Below are 16621 nucleotides of genomic sequence, written 5' to 3' on the forward strand. Positions count from 1 at the left end.
TGGTACAATTAATTTGGCATTCTGTAGGCTTTTTGTATTTTTTTGGCCATTGCAATTCACTTCTATATCTATTATCCTTAGGTTTGGCCTTAAATTGTGTCCTGAAATTCATGGCTATTTTGGATTCAATACACCATACATTTTCATCTGAGATGGATTCTTTTGCTTTGTGTGGTGACCTCCTTGATCCCAATTCTTCCATTTATTATCCCGCTGGATAATGAGACATGGTCAGGAATGATGACTTCTTACCATAAACTATATGAAAATAGGGAGGTAAATTTGTGTGTCAAGTATCAGTAGCCTCCTGGATAGGTTTCCTTCCTGGTTGGCCATATACAACAGTTTCAAAAGCCCATGATTTATGTTCCCTGGGATTGCTACGATGATGCAATCAGACATGACAGAGAAAGACCAGAATACACATGAGGGAAATTGATTTATATAATAGAGAACATTTGAAAGTTGGGTTACAAAATATCTGATCACACTGTGATCTCCAAGAATGTATTATTTAATGAAAAACTATTTTGTGGTATAGCATCGCCAGGGCACAGACATTTATGCAAGAGCTGTTTCCTGTAAATATCGAGTTTATTACTGTATGGCTCACCTACCACACACCTTTATTGCAAAGGTAAAGAGTGCACTTAGGTCCAGAGCATTCAAGGCAGGACTTTAAAGGAAATGAAGGTAGCTAAGGCAATGGAAAGTCTTAGAGTTGAAGGATTTTTAGGAAAGTGTTCAGAGGGAACAAGAATTCCCTTATTCTGGGAGGTCAGTGAATTAGGAAGGACCCTTGGGAGTTTTGTTGACAACAGCATCTGAGTCCGGGAACTTCATTGATAAAATTAATGTCTGGAGTTTGTGTTGTAAAACAACACATTGGCTCTGCAGCGTTTGGCAAGGTCCATGGACAGAGAGATCACACCAGCTGGGAACAATCTGACAAGAAATCAGGTTTCCTTTAGTCACCTGAGAGGTCCTCAGGAGAGAGGAATGGATGGGTAGCACTTTAATAGAAGGCTTTAGGATCTCATTTAGTGCTACTCTAGATGCCTTCAATATAGATGCAGAAAAAGAAAAACTAAATGACTTCACAGGAATTAGCTCAATTCTGATCATGATTATTTCATATTGGCAGTTTGTACTTGATTCGTCTTTTTAAATTTAAACAAGAGCATAGGGTGTAAATTCGAGGTAGCATTACAGTCACAGTACGTTAATACCATCTTTAAGGTGCCCAGCATTGAACCCCACGTGGGTGGAGATTTTACTTTTAAATGCATCACCAGAGAAAATTTCCAATTAACCATGCTAGGGAGGCCCTGATCAGTGTGTATGTTCTGTCCATCTCCACGACAACCCACTTCAGCAGAAACGCCTCCATTTTTCAGGTGAAGAAACCACAGCTCAGAGCCAATGATCATCAGATCCCTCAGTCTCACTGGCTGTCAGTTACACCCACATCCTTCTCTGTGAAGGGAAGCTTTGGGCCTGATGTGGGCTGTGCAAGCTGACTCTCCTGAGATGATCAATGCTATTCTTGAACCTGGGAGAACTGAAGACAAGATGAGCACACAGACTCCTGGGATAGATTCTGCCTCTGGGTCCTAGGGTGGGACACAGTATCCCTTGCCATGTGCCTCTCCTCATCTGAGGAGTCTGTTCCCATGTGTCAGCTTCTATGGCAGTGGGTCTCAACACTCCTAGTGCTGCAACTCTGTAATACAGCTCTTCATGCTGTGGTGACCCCAACCATAAAATTGTTTCATTGCTACTTCGTAATAAATATTGCTGTTCTTATAAGTCATAATATGCAAGGTATCTGTTATCAAGGTATCTGATATGCAATCTGTGTGAGAGGTTGTGCCTCACAGGTTGATAAACATTGCTTTATACAATTTATTTTTAAAAGAAAGGCCTTCATATAAGGAGGACCTGAGGCAGTCCTAAGTGCAGAGAAACCATGAAATAGTGACAAGTTTTAGCAGTCCCAAGGCTGCTTGCATTATCAACAGCAGAGCTTTCTGGCTAAAGGCACAATGTGAAATCACGGTCCCCATTACTTTTCTTACCTCAATTTTCTCCGTTACGTCTGTCTGCTTGGACATGTTTGTCCAGGAAGCTAGTCTCTGTAGTCTCTGATAAAGGCAGAATGCTAAAGGCAGGAATGGTTTCCCTCTTTCGGCCCACAGTCACTTTTATAGAAGTAAGTTCAAATCCCCCGTGGGTAACTGTCTGTTTCTCACATAGTGTATGAGAATTGAAATATCATCTGTTTGAGTTGACAAAAACCAACTCCCACTTCAGATTTAGAGCTGACCAACAATTACTTCCAGGAGAATGAAGAAGCCTGCCAGGCCTGGATACTCAGATCCCCTCCCTGCCTGGGATAATCCCACCCACAGTAGACTTCAGCTTCACCTAGCAGGTGTTACAGAAAAGTCTGTCCTTAAGATTCTGTAATCCACAATATGCACAAACCCTTTAGTTGTTAGGTGGCCGATTTGGGGAGTTTCTCCATGTTATAATAATTCTGCCCTCTTCTCTCCCCTTGGATGCACTCTGTTCTCTCTTGTCTGTTGGTCCTAGAAGGACCTGGGTCAACTCATGGGCTTCTAGGGGAGGAACTTATGTTGTAGGAGTGAACATGGATCAAGAATGCAACCCCATTCTGACTGGGCAACTAAGCTCCAGAAAATTTCCCCAGGCAAAGACTTGGGTCATGTGGGAGCTACACTGTTTAACATTGAGATCTGGTTGCTTTCTCCAGGAAGAAGCACTTGGGGGTTGAGTATCACTTCTCAACCTTCTGTTTTAAGTCACTTCTCAGAAGAGACACTTTGTTCTAACTCCTCCATGGGACCTACCCTTCAGTGTGGCTGGATCCTATGGTGTTACAGCTCTGAGCTGGGAGTAGGAGCACTCAGACTGACTTGGAGAAGCCTATTTTCAAGTTTATCTAGATGTGAGGAACAGGTGCTTTTAAAGAAGCATGTGAAAGTTTTTCTTGCAGGAAAGCCCACTCTGCTGGCAAAGTCAGGCAGGACAGGGAAAAGGGAGTTCATTTGCTGCCATCACAACCTACCAGACTCTCTGTGGGGTGAAGTATTCCCTCACCTTGGTAACAAGAGCATGTAATAAATGAAGTTTTGCCACTCTCTGTAGTGGAGCCGATGTCAAAGTCTCACTGAGAATCATGCATAGCCTGGATTTAGGCTGTATTAATGTAGGCAACAATTTCAGTGTTATCTGCAAGGTACCATGGGAGAGTAGTAACCCAAGTCTGCATGCACCTCGACAGTTTTCACTGTAGTCTTCTAATTCATTTTGTAAAATTTTATAGTGAGTTCATGGAAGAACAGGCTCAAACATAGACATGAACAATCAAAGACACCCACATACACACAGACACACACACACACACACACACACACACACACACGCCCATACTTTACTGACATGGTGCATATTTTTTGCAAACCACAAATATGGTGAGCATTAATGAAAATACACTAATTATTAAATCAATGGAAGAAGCTGTGGTGAAGCTGGGGCTTAGAGTTACTTAAAAGGTCCTATGAAGGCTCTTCTTTTACTGGAGGCTAAACTTCAAATGCAATTGGGGTTCCCTATTTTCTTTTTGCATAGCACATAGGACTAGGGTGGAAACCAGGGTTTTCAGCATGTTTGGCAAGTACTGTAACATTGAATTAAATCCTTAGGCTGGAACACAATTAATGTTACACAAAATTACAGGGCAAGCTGGATGAAGACACCTAGCTGACAGTGTGGACATCTTAAGATTTGTACTGGACAGTGACAGACTTTTCTGAAGACTGGAAATGTTTACAATGTCAGAGAGAATGGAAGGCCCCTCAGACTACAATTTACTCTAAGAACAGTTTATTCAAGTAAGGGATAACTTGAACTATTGTCTCCTGTCACAGATGTCAGTAGAAATTATGCAAGGTATTGTATGCCAGTGGTAGCATTAGCAAGACAAAGCACACCTTGTCTTGAAGGCTAATAAATTAGGAATATGTATAGCAAGACACAAGCTCTTCCAGGTCCTTTCATAGTAACTGAGAAGCTCAAATACACTGGCATGTGAAAGTGTGGTGGATATCTAGTTACCACTAGCTTCTGTTTTGATACAGACGACACTTTCTGTGGCATGGTCAGCTTATAATGAATGACTAGAGGACCTATGCTTGAGAATAAACAAACAATACATTGCTTCTCTAGATGCTGAGCTCTTAAAAGCCTTGGTGTCCCAGCAACTGTTTGTGGACATTCTGGATCATTCCTTCTGAACTTTAACTTTCTGAGTAACTCAGACTCTGAGTAAGTCAGTTCAATTCCATAAATTGGAAATCAGTCACCTGGAAAAAAATACTTTTACAACAGGAACCCAGATTTGCCACGGAAAAAGGGCAGCTTGAACTGGCCCACCTAGGTTCTGGATTTGCACAGGCTTGCTATCCAAAAGAAACATGTGCTCACAGCTGTAGGCTGCATTCACTATGGTTGCTCTTGAGGTTCCTCCCTAAACGGCTTAGATTAAGATAATTTTCTTAATATCTATCAAAAGAATTCATTATGTGCAGCAGGCCTACAGGAAGATGGTTTCCATTCTGTATTTTATAAATGTGCATAGTAGATATGGTCATCACTGATACTAGGTGAAGTATCTGCTCTAATATGGAAACTAAGTGATGCTGGAGGAACATCCTGAATCCTCAATGAGCAGTGGGGCCACCTGAGCCCTGTATGGATGCCTGGTAGCCTAACACATTGAGCCTGCACAGCTCAGTAAGAATACACATTTCCTGAGATCTCTCTGTTTAATTTGAGGTACCCTGTCCACCTAAGGGAGCACATGCCCTGGAAAGACAAAAGCCACCTGCAGGATCTGTGGTGATGACTCACAGGTTAGAACCTGCAGGATCTGTGGTGATGCCTCACAGGTTAGAACCTCTGCTGCTCTCTCAGAAGAAGCACATGGTTCCCAACAATAATCTACAACAGGGAATGTGATTCCTTCTTTTGGACTATGAGGGAAATTCACCCAGGACAGGCCACAGACATACAGTAGAGAAAAAGACCCATTGACATAAATGATCATTCTACGCCTAATCCACAACAATAAAAACACAGCATATGTATGGTCTAGGACAACAGCATTTATCAAAACCTTTTTCCCAACATGACTTTGGAGGTCATTATCTGTGGGGGTATATTGACAGTGTATTGCAAGAAAGACTGAAGCATATGGTTCTCCATTAGGATTACTTCCATATACCTTTGGAAATGTCAATTTGTCTACAGCTCTACAAATATGAGTGTATATTAATCAAAATGTGCTACACAGGATCAATAATGAACGTGTGTTGTAGACTGTTTTATTAAGATTAGTAGAAAACATGACCGCATGGATAAAGTATGGCAGTGATCACATCATAAAATGTGCACCCAAGAAAAGAACACATTATCCACACAAAACACACTATCACTCTAGGTAACCATTGGTGGCTTTGAATTTACTATTTAGCCCAGCAACTCTGGACCGTGCAGAATCCATCTTTAGCTATCAGTTCTAAGAGCACAAGAGGGGACAGAACACTTGAATAAGCAAGATGGTCTCAAGAGTCAAGAGTTAAAAATCAAGTTTTATTCATAAGGAATACAATTTAAAACAAAAAAGGATTAAAATAAATATTAATATAAATATCTAAAAGTATTTTCAGATGTGAAAAATATTAACAAGAACATATAACTATGAAATAACAAAACAAAAACTTCATTTAAGATCATAACAAAAATATTTTAAACAGCATATTCTTAGTGAACATTTAGAAGCACAGTTATATTGCTGTTTCTCCTCTAGCAGGCAAAATGGCAATGCAGTCCCCAAGTGGTCTCTCAAATGGTGTTATCCTAAACAGGAAGAGAATAAGATATCAATCAGTCAGGCTGGCTTAGTGAAAGATAAATTTAGTGTTTCTTAGCAAAAAATAAATTAAACTATGAGGTAGAGTCTTCATCCAAAAAATGTTGGTATTATCCAGGATGGAGGTCCACAGGGGAATCCTGAGAAAGCAACCTACTCTTCAGGAGGCTCTCTTCCTGCTGTGTGTCCCATTCCAGCTCTTTTGCAATTTCTGAGACCAGGGAGAGGAAGGCAGTTATTCAGAAACTGATGTGTTGGGGACTTGCATGCCAGCTGTCAGGTTGCTGCCTTCTACCCATTCAGCTCTATTTTAGGTCACCATTGATTTGTTAACTGATAACATATCTGGTGTGTCTGTGGGCAGGGCAAAATCTACAGCAACCCTGACAGTAATGTGGGCTGCCCATCTGGGCCTCAGACTTTAACCAGTGCAAACCAAGAACAGGGCAATGGGAAGAGACCTCACTAGGTTGCAGGATGAAAGGAGAAGTCAACCTGTCACCAAGATTAAAACCAATGACAAAGAATAATTTGTCATTTTCACTCGGTTCTTATCCCTGAAAGGTGCTTCCCAACTTGGAGGTCACATGACCACAGAATATCATTTATCACAGGAACAAAACTTGTTCAAAACGCTACATAGCATCCATTCTATCACAGGGACATGCAGTTATATGATAGGTTATTCATCTGTCACCATTTCCAGACTGCAGCTTCAAAGAGAGCACCAAAAATAGTTGTTAATAAGTCAGTTCCTGAAAAGTGGTTGTCTTCCCAGAATACTAGTGCACAGACAGAGGAATGAACATTCCATTGCATGAGGTGGTTGTATTGTTGGAGTGTACATTATTAAGGTGGTAGGGAAAGTAAACATGTATCAAATTGGCAAATGGAATCAGATATTTTTAGGCTGACACAGCTGCTTGTCCCTACCAGATGTTGCTTGGTCTGGAGGTTGCTGGTTTTCTCCTGTTCGTCTTTATCTTTCTTGTTCAAATCAAACAAAAATTTCTGTAGCAGCGGTGCAGAATCAAGCTGTTCTGCTTTGCTCTCCTTTCTGAATGGGAACAACTTCTTCTGCATACATATCTTGTCCATATGGATCCGGCTGGGCAGGTTCCTGGAAACACACACTGCATAGTTAGATCCTGCACCCTCTTCCTCCCATTCCTACTCCCAAGTCTCACAAACTCGCTCTGGACCCAGATACCAGTGAAAACTTCATAGAATACATCTTGATACACACAAGGCTGCTGCACAAACATCAAACAGCCAATTCAGGGAAGACTAAATTGTTTCTGTGACACAAGTACCAAAAAGCTTTCATTTCTCTCCACAACAACAGGGGATATACATCTATCCATGGAAGCAAAAGGCATGGGGACAACATTAATAAATAGTGGGCAAATACCCTCAAAGGAGGTCAGTAGAATTAAGGGAAGGTCATGTTATCCATGTGATCCACACACTGAGTTTTGTTAAACCTGGTGTGACCGCAGAGGCCCAGTTCAGCCTATTAGCCATTTGGTGAGCTGAATAAGTACTGGTCTACCTAGAGCCTTCTGAAGATGCCTAGACACTCTGGGTATGAGTAACAGTCTCCTGTGGACCTAAAAACTGAGTCCAAAAGGCCCAGGACACAGTGATGTTTAAAGAGCACAAGACATGGAGCCAGAGCTGCTAGACCTCCAATCAGAACAAAGGATGGCACCTGTGGGCAAAGCAGAGTTAATGGTCTCTCTGACCAGTGCTCACCGATAGAAGTTAATTTCCTTCTGGAGCTCCTGAAATTTCTCACAATGCTCGATGTTCCTCATCTCTAAGTTGTGCAGTAATGACATGACCTCCCTCTCCTTTATCTTCAATTTTTCATAAAATGGATTTGACCTGATGTAGCGGCTGGCCCTAGGAGAGTAAAACCCAATGAACATCTGCGTTTAGGAATATATGAACTCAGGCTGGGTCTTCTAGTACCCCAGCCCTGGGAGGACAATTTCTGAGTTCTACATATTGGGAGCTTCTTCAGCTTCAGAAACTTGTTATTCTGGGCCCAGGACCCCATAAGCTTGGCATCGAGATAAAGGGTTCCCAGGTTCCCTTTCTTCACTCAGAAGGGCTGGATCTGCAGTCAAGCTAGTTATGCTAACAAGGGCCTAGGCCACAGCTCTCCCACTTCCAAGACCTAGAAAACTGTGATTTCATTTTTCCTGTTTTGACAACAGGAATTCTACATCCTGAATAATTAATATTGTAGAGACACACAATTCACACAATTATGGAGTTGAGACCATAAATTGCCACAAAAGTATAATCTGCCCAAATGGCACAAATATACAGACAAATGTGACCACATTGTCAAAGAACTGTTCAGTTGAAATAGGGGCTCCAAAAACAAAGCACTCACATCACCATGAAATTGTTATACATGAATATACTCAGGAAAGAATATAGTCCCCTAGATTCCAAGTGTGGGGGGAAATATAAACATATAAAAATTGCGCATATGCATGTAGGTGTGTACACAGAGAGACACAGAAACTGGGACACACACGCAGGAAAAGAAAAGTAAACAGTAAGAGAATGAAAAAGAAAGCGAAATATGCAAACGGAGAACACAATCAGAATCAGAAAAAATGCATGCCACATTATTGGTTCAGAGGTAAACAAAAAAGAAGGAAAAGCCCTGTGTCTCTGGCCATCTAGTCAAACATTGAGATGAACAATTTGGGATCTGTCACCTCAGGCTACTGCAACAAGAGTCCAGCACTAAGTCACCTTCCTAGCACACACCCAAACTCACAGCACCTAGAACCTTGCAAAGCTACCACCTGTCAAGGGCTTTCCAAATGCACACTGGGAACTCATGCTCCAGGAACGTTATCCCTGAATCCTCACTAAGGCCACAAGTTCAGATTTTCAGCTGGAGGCAGCAGATGAGACCATTTCCCATCTCACTCCTGACCAAGGGTCAGGTTCTGATCTCCTCTATATCAGAAATGAGGTTTAGGACGAGTATTTTGGGAGGCACAGCTTTCTAGACCCCTACACCTTAATAGAATACGATGGAGGTGACATTGCAGGTCCATGAGTGACACAAGGCAGTTTGGAGCAATGCATACCTGTTGTTCCTGTATCTCTCTGTCACGTAAGTCAGGAGATCTCTTAGCTCATTTCTCTCCTCAGTAGCTGACTGCAGCTGTCTAATCAGTCTCTGCTCTTCTGTGTTCTCCGTGTTGGCCTCCTTGTTGATTACCACAGGGCCAGGGGATGATGTCAGTCTCCCATCATCTGTAGGTAGAAGAACACAAGTGAACATTTTTGGGGAAACTGATGAGTGTGCATAGACCATGGCAAGCCCCAAACAGGAGGAGAGCATGTGTAGACCACAGTGTCACCACAAAGAGTTTGTTGTTGCCTAAGAGACCTCCTCAGTGGAAGTCAACTCTCCCAGCACTCTATAGAGACCAAGAGATGTCAGATGCCGGGTGTTCCCTATGCCTGCTGACCCATGCTCCATGTACCACAGAGATGGCTTCAACAGGATTGTTATCAAGTTAACAGGGTACAACTTTCTTTCAAGACCCTCACCGCTGTACTTTCAGAAGTCAGATGATAAATTCAACCTCCAAAAGATTTGAGTGATTGGAGATACTCAGATGTCCTGCACTGATACTCTAGGCCACACCATTTGGAATTTAAAAGCATTGCGGGGGATGTCATGGTCAACGGACTTCTCAATTCCCCTAACTGAAACACCAAATGCCGCAGAAGTGCGAATTGGTTACAGGCTGAATCTTGGTCTACCTGCTACAAATAGTTTTAGTACTGTAAAAAAAATGTTTGTAACATAAACTCTAATTTATAATGCTAAGGATGTCCCATCTCTGCCAATTTGAAAAAGTCAGAGGAGTTCTAAGAACATAAGGCCAGAAAAATAATTCTCTCCCTGATACTAAAGACAGAGATCTACTTTATTTAAAGAAGCAATGAGAGTATAGTAGATTGATGCCCTGTCTAAATTCAATAAAGTTGGACACTCAGTGTCTCCTGATCGTGTTATTATATCAATGTAACATATCATATGCACGTTAAAAGTGAAGGCCAGAAGTTCACAGAATAATAGCATTGGCCTTACCATATCCTTCCTTTGGGGATGGGCAAACTAATGTTCTGAAATCCTTGACTTTTAGGAATTGTGATCTTCATGGAAATTCAATTCCTTTGCAGATACTCCAGTTGTTCTGGCCTATTGCTAGACAGGTCAGCCTAAGCCTATTCTCCCTCTGACAGAAAGCTCAGCATACAATTCACAGAACTTACTCAGCATTCCCCAGGCCAGCTTTCTTTGTCCATCATTTATTTTTGATGAAAGGCGAGATTCCCTCACTCCAGTCTGTCCAAAATCCGCGTTCACTCTCCCAAAATTCTTGCGAAGCCTGGAAAACATGTCTTCCTGTGTATGTGCCAGGCAGGGACTGAGAAAAAGTAGGGCACTGGTGGTTACTACAACGCTGGTGACATCACAGAGGATGCCAAGAACTCTCTAGGACATAATAGAATGTCCAAGAAGGGACCGCTGATGTCATGGTGAACAGACATTGCCTCCCTGCTAATAATCTCCCTGTACAGTGCATAAGCTGAGGTGCCCTTTCCTGGAGACCTTCCCAGGGCATAGCCACTGAGCAACTCCTGCTTGCAAGACCAAATTTTCGTCAAGGCTTGATTATAAAAACCTGAGTAATTCCTATGCATTTTAATGAATTTTTCCCTCTAAATCCTGCCCAAAAATATCTCATCTTAAGTCAAATTATCCTTACTCATCAACATCAGCCATTAAAAATTCCTGAGAAATAATACCAGTTTGAATAAGCAGTCAGAAGGTTCTCCTGTCTCCTTATGTACACGTGCTTGAAATCACATCAAGAAATAGCCTGTAGGTTAGGTTGCGACATGGGTGTGTGTTATGGGAACACTCATGAAGCCTTGTCCTTAGCTTAGCATTCGACAGTTGCCACAAAATCCCTTAGGAGAAAGAGTTGAAATCATTATGTTGTTAGGAACAGTGTGGAGTCAAATTGCCAAAGGAAAGTGAAATGTAGGAGCTAGCAATGGAGGCACCCTCATGCTGATTGGGGGTTCTCCTCTTTTTACTAATGTCACCAAAGGAGCATTGCTCACAGGCCTCTGTAAGCTCTACCATGAGATTCTGACTGACAGTTTGTGTCTTAGGCCTTTCACAGGGCATGCATATCTTCTCTAAATTTAACCCCATTCTTCTAGTTTTGAGACCCAACCGGTGATTATCTCTTAACCCCTATGCCCTGTTTTGGTCCATATCACTTCCCTACCATGTCTATTCTGAAGCTCCAGCTTCAGCTTTCCTCACCCTATGTTCCTCTGTAAGCCTGGAGTTCTGCCCACATACTTTCTGCAGCATATCTTGGCCTTCAGATCTTTATTATGTGCAATCGGCAGTTAGACAACACCTAAGAGATCTCTCAGCTTGTGTTGAGCTGGTGAGAAGTACAAACATCTACAAAATAGCAAACTTGATGATGGACCATAGAAATGACAAGACAGTAATGCTGCCAGCACTTAGCTCTATGCCAGTAAAGAACTAACAATTGAAAGTTGACACACCTTAGTACAAAGGGAGCTCACCTCATCATTTCCCCTTTCACACCAAAAAAATAACTTTATCTTTAAAGTTATTCTTTTATCTGATTAGCTAGATAAAATTAGAAAATTTATAGGATGCATCAGATAAGAATGACTGTCACAACATTTAGTCCATTTGTATTTGGCAAAATTGGAGAAGGACTTCATGAACTAAATTATATTAGTGTAAAATTTTGTACCTGAATCATTTTCTCTCACTTTTTAAGCTTTTTTATTCTCTATTTATCATAGCTTGCACTTATTAGCGATAACAACTCCTGAAATGAAAAACAATTTTGTTAATTTTAAATAATTTAAGGGTTTATGTCCTTCATATTTATAATTTTACACCTCTTTTGTGGACATATTGCCTTTTTTTTTCTTTTTTCAACTTCCACAAATAGATTATTTTTTCTCTGATATGGAGAAGGATGCAAGGGTGGACTTCAGATATGAGGTGATGGTGGATATCAACGGAGTTGAGCTGCATGATGCGAAATTCACAGAGAACAAAAAAGGAGTTTAAAAAAACTAAAATGAGCACAGTGGGGATGAAGAAATGAATGCTTAGCATGGAGAGGTTTGGTAGTAGACTCTGCATTTGTGGCGTGGGCTGAGTTTGGGTGGGGTTCTGGAGTAGTCAGAATGTTGTCTGTTCTGGTCCTTCCAGGGAAACTCCTCCCTCTTCTCTCATCCCTCCTCTTCCTCCACCACCACCTCCAACTGCCATAACTGCCTCCTACTACAGCAGCAGCTTCTGGGCATCTGCCTTTCTGCTCAAGCAGAAGTGCTCGGGGGTGATACAAGCTTTGAAAATCCAGGGGAGCAGTCAGGCCATGCACACTCTGTTGTCAAACCCGTAGGGGCTCAGGATTTATGGTGCCCGAGCGGTTGTGGCGGGCATTTTGAAGCTGCAGTGGGTTGTCTGTCGAGCCCCTCATTCTGGACCTCCCATGTCCCCCTGGTCCTGTCAGGTTCTTAGTTGTCACATTCCTGTGTGATGGTGAACTCATTTTCTTTTCTGAGTCTCATGACAAGAAAAGGGTAAGAGAAACTAATCATCTCCATCTGAGACCTGAGATGGAGAAATGTTGCCTGAAGAAACAGGAAATTCAGAGAAAATAGCTTCCAATTCTAAAGAAATGACAGAAATTGTTGGCTACCAGACAGACAGTCAGCAAATTTTTCCATGTCATTGTGTCATCCACCCTCAGTTGAACGGGTCAGGGGCTCTGACAACAATCCTTTGAACTAGGTCACTTGAAGGACTATCCTCTTTTTTTCTCCTAAGCCTGGGACAATAGACTTCCCCATAATCCACTTCTCCACAGTCTGGACAACTTTCTGGCAGCAGTGGAGGTAAGTGGGTGGTATTTCACCCCATGGCCACTTTGCCACATTTGAAGGTAACTCCAGTAAGGTTCTTTAGTTCCAATCATCTTCTTCAGACAGACTGGGGACACTGCCAGGAGTTGAGGTCTCTCCCACTGTGAAAAGCCTTTAACTATTTGGACATCAGAAATGGCAGATTCTTCAGAGCTCTAAAGGATTTGAGAACCACCTTTTTATGTAAAGTTTATCTTAGTGGACAAACGTGGCTTTTTTTCAAGGGATTTACTTTCTCTGTACCTTTGAATACATATGAAAGAAGCTAAATAGGGTTGGGGATTTAGCTCAGTGGTAGAGCGCTTGCCTAGGAAGCGCAAGGCCCTGGGTTCGGTCCCCAGCTCCAAAAAAAAAAAAAAAAAGAAAAAGGAAAAAAAGGAAAGAAGCTAAATAAAGCTCATTTCTGTACCAACTGAACTAGTACCTAACATCACTAGAACACTGATTATTTATAGTTGGATAGTACTATTTGCATTCCTTAATTATCCATGGCAGTGTACAGTAGTAATTTTATACAATTAGAATTATACACCACATTGTGAATAAGATGCAGATACTTATATCTGAAACAAGATTTCAATCATTTATGCAAATACAATTTTAAATTGGAAATCCATAACATCCTGAAATATTTGAGACTTGGTGTTGCTTTCTAGTACAAAAAGAGATTGAATAATCTATGCTTTTTATCATTTTAGCCCCTTTCTCCTCCTTCCCAAAACTTCTAGATAGGAGAGAAAATGTTGAGGAGGGAAAGAGAAAATAAGTAAGACATCCCTGATTCTAATCTCCTTTACTCTTTCCTCACTGACCATGACCAGTAAAAACTTGCAACCAACACACTAAATGACAATAAAAATCTATGACCCACTGCAGACAAATAAACAGCTACCCATCCTTCTTTTGAGAATGAGGGTGTCATGTTCTCTAAAGTTGTATCCCTATGAGTGTGGGGTGACAACAAGTTTTGGGGACCTTACAATAATTGGGATATTTTCCTAATCCTGTGAGATCTTGCAGTTTCATATGCTTCCAAGTCCTGAATGTGGAGGGATTAACTGAAGTCCTGGCTACATTAACAATTGAAAATACGAACACACATTCATACAATTTGAGGAAGGTCACACAATATCTACCTCTTGAAGTTTGCTCAAAACAATTGTTCAGTTACTTTTTTTTTATTAACTTGAGTATTTCTTATATACATTTCAAGTGTTATTCCCTTTCCCGGTTTCCGGACAAAAATCCCCCTCCCCCTCCCCTTCCTTATGGGTGTTGCCCTCCCAACCCTCCCCCCATTGCCGCCCTCCCCCCATAGTCTAGTTCACTGGGGGTTCAGTCTGAGCAGGACCCAGGGCTTCCCCTTCCACTGGTGCTCTTACTAGGATATTCATTGCTACCTATGGGGTCAGAGTCCAGGGTCAGTCCATGTATAGTCTTTAGGTAGTAGCTTAGTCCCTGGAAGCTCTGGTTGCTTGACATTGTTGTACTTTTGGGGTCTCGAGCACCTTCAAGCTCTTCCAGTTCTTTCTCTGATTCCTTCAACGGGGGTCCTATTCTCAGTTCAGTGGTTTGCTGCTGGCATTCGCCTCTGTATTTGCTGTATTCTGGCTGTGTCTCTCAGGAGCGATCTACATCCGGCTCCTGTCGGTCTGCACTTCTTTGCTTCATCCATCATGTCTAATTGGGTGGCTGTATATGTATGGGCCACATGTGGGGCAGGCTCTGAATGGGTGTTCCTTCAGTCTCTGTTTTAATCTTTGACTCTCCCTTCCCTGCCAAGGGTATTCTTTTTCCTCATTTAAAGAAGGAGTGAAGCATTCACATTTTGATCATCTGTCTTGAGTTTTGTTTGTTCTAGGGATCTAGGGTAATTCAAGCATTTAGGCTAATAGCCACTTATCAATGAGTGCATACCATGTATTTCTTTCTGTGATTGGGTTAGCTCACTCAGGATGATATTTTCCAGTTCCAACCATTTGCCTACGAATTTCATAAACTCGTTGTTTTTGATAGCTGAGTAATATTCCATTGTGTAGATGTACCACATTTTCTGTATCCATTCCTCTGTTGAAGGGGATCTGGGTTCTTTCCAGTTTCTTGCTATTATAAATAAGGCTGCGATGAACATAGTGGAGCACGTGTCTCTTTTATATGTTGAGGCATCTTTTGGGTATATGCCCAAGAGAGGTATAGCTGGATCCTCAGGCAGTTCAATGTCTAATTTTCTGAGGAACCTCCAGACTGATTTCCAGAATGGTTTTACCAGTCTGCAATCCCACCAACAATGGAGGAGTGTTCCTCTTTCTCCACATCCTCGCCAGCATCTGCTGTCACCTGAGTTTTTGATCTTAGCCATTCTCACTGGTGTGAGGTGAAATCTCAGGGTTGTTTTGATTTGCATTTCCCTTATGACTAAAGATGTTGAACATTTCTTTAGGTGTTTCTCAGCCATTCGGCATTCCTCAGCTGTGAATTCTTTGTTTAGCTCTGAACCCCATTTTTAATAGGGTTATTTGTTTCCCTGCGGTCTAACTTCTTGAGTTCTTTGTATATTTTGGATATAAGGCCTCTATCTGTTGTAGGATTGGTAAAGATCTTTTCCCAATCAGTTGGTTGCTGTTTTGTCCTAACCACAGTGTCCTTTGCTTTACAGAAGCTTTGCAGTTTTATGAGATCCCATTTGTCGATTCTTTATCTTAGAGCGTAAGCCATTGGTGTTTTGTTCAGGAAATTTTTTCCAGTGCCCATGTGTTCCAGATGCTTCCCTAGTTTTTCTTCTATTAGTTTGAGTGTTTCTGGTTTGATGTGGAGGTCCTTGATCCACTTGGACTTAGGCTTTGTACAGGGTGATAAGGATGGATCGATCTGCATTCTTCTACATGTTGCCCTCTAGTTGAACCAGCACCATTTGCTGAAAATGCTATCTTTTTTCCATTGGATGGTTTTGGCTCCTTAGTCAAAAATCAAGTGACCATAGGTGTGTGGGTTCATTTCTAGGTCTTCAATTCTATTCCATTGGTCTATCTGTCTGTCTCTGTACCAATACCATGCAGATTTTTCACTATTGCTCTGTAATACTGCTTGAGTTCAGGGATAGTGATTCCCCCTGAAGTCCTTTTATTGTTGAGGATAGCTTTAGCTATCCTGGGTTTTTTGTTATTCCAGATGAATTTGCAAATTGTTCTGTCAAACTCTTTGAAGAATTGGATTGGTATTTTGATGGGGATTGCATTGAATCTGTAGATTGCTTTTGGTAAAATGGCCATTTTTACTCTATTACTCCTGCCAATCCATGAGCATGGGAGATCTTTCCATCTTCTGAGGTCTTCTTCAATTTCTTTCCTCAGTGTCTTGAAGTTCTTATTGTACAGATCTTTTACTTGCTTGGTTAAAGTCACACCGAGGTACTTTATATTATTTGGGTCTATTATGAAGGGTGTCGTTTCCCTAATTTCTTTCTCGGCTTGTTTCTCTTTTGTATAGAGGAAGGCAACTGATTTATTTGAGTTAATTTTATACCCAGCCACTTTGCTGAAGTTGTTTATCAGCTTTAGTAGTTCTCTGGTAGAACTTTTGGGATCACTTAAATATACTATCATGTCGTCTGCAAATAGTGAT

The 16621-nt window shown here is 41.5% G+C and overlaps 2 protein-coding genes across 3 annotated transcripts in view; both read right to left on the reverse strand.

Moving 5' to 3' along the window:
• Positions 1-16621, reverse strand: part of LOC134480136 (disks large homolog 5-like) — a 323827-nt gene that overhangs the window by 186672 nt on the left and 120534 nt on the right.
• On the reverse strand, positions 5656-10463 carry LOC148004051 (disks large homolog 5-like). Of its 2 annotated transcripts, XM_087564030.1 has the most exons (5): positions 10277-10463; positions 9076-9244; positions 7712-7861; positions 6890-7076; positions 5656-5943 (listed from the first exon to the last, which is right to left on the reverse strand). In XM_087564030.1, the coding sequence occupies exons 1-5, from the start codon at positions 10401-10403 to the stop codon at positions 5929-5931; spliced, it is 648 nt and encodes a 215-aa protein (XP_087420156.1). In that variant the 5' UTR covers positions 10404-10463; the 3' UTR covers positions 5656-5928. The 2 variants fall into 2 exon arrangements, with proteins under 2 accessions (XP_087420156.1, XP_087420155.1); XM_087564029.1 differs by lacking the exon at positions 5656-5943 and having other exon boundaries at positions 6806-7076; positions 10277-10403.

Source organism: Rattus norvegicus, chromosome 8, assembly GCF_021556685.1.
Source record: "Rattus norvegicus strain SHRSP/BbbUtx chromosome 8, alternate assembly SHRSP_T2T, whole genome shotgun sequence".
NCBI lineage: Eukaryota > Metazoa > Chordata > Mammalia > Rodentia > Muridae > Rattus > Rattus norvegicus.

Excerpts from the sequence above, each read along its gene's own strand:
- LOC148004051 (XM_087564029.1), bottom strand. The coding sequence starts at position 10,403 with ATGTTTTCCAGGCTTCGCAAGAATTTTGGGAGAGTGAACGCGGATTTT. Across the intron at positions 7,862-9,075 it reads GAGAGATACAGGAACAACAG|GGCCAGCCGCTACATCAGGT; the intron begins GTATGCATTGCT and ends TTACTCTCCTAG. Across the intron at positions 7,077-7,711 it reads AAGGAAATTAACTTCTATCG|GAACCTGCCCAGCCGGATCC; the intron begins GTGAGCACTGGT and ends GTGTGTTTCCAG.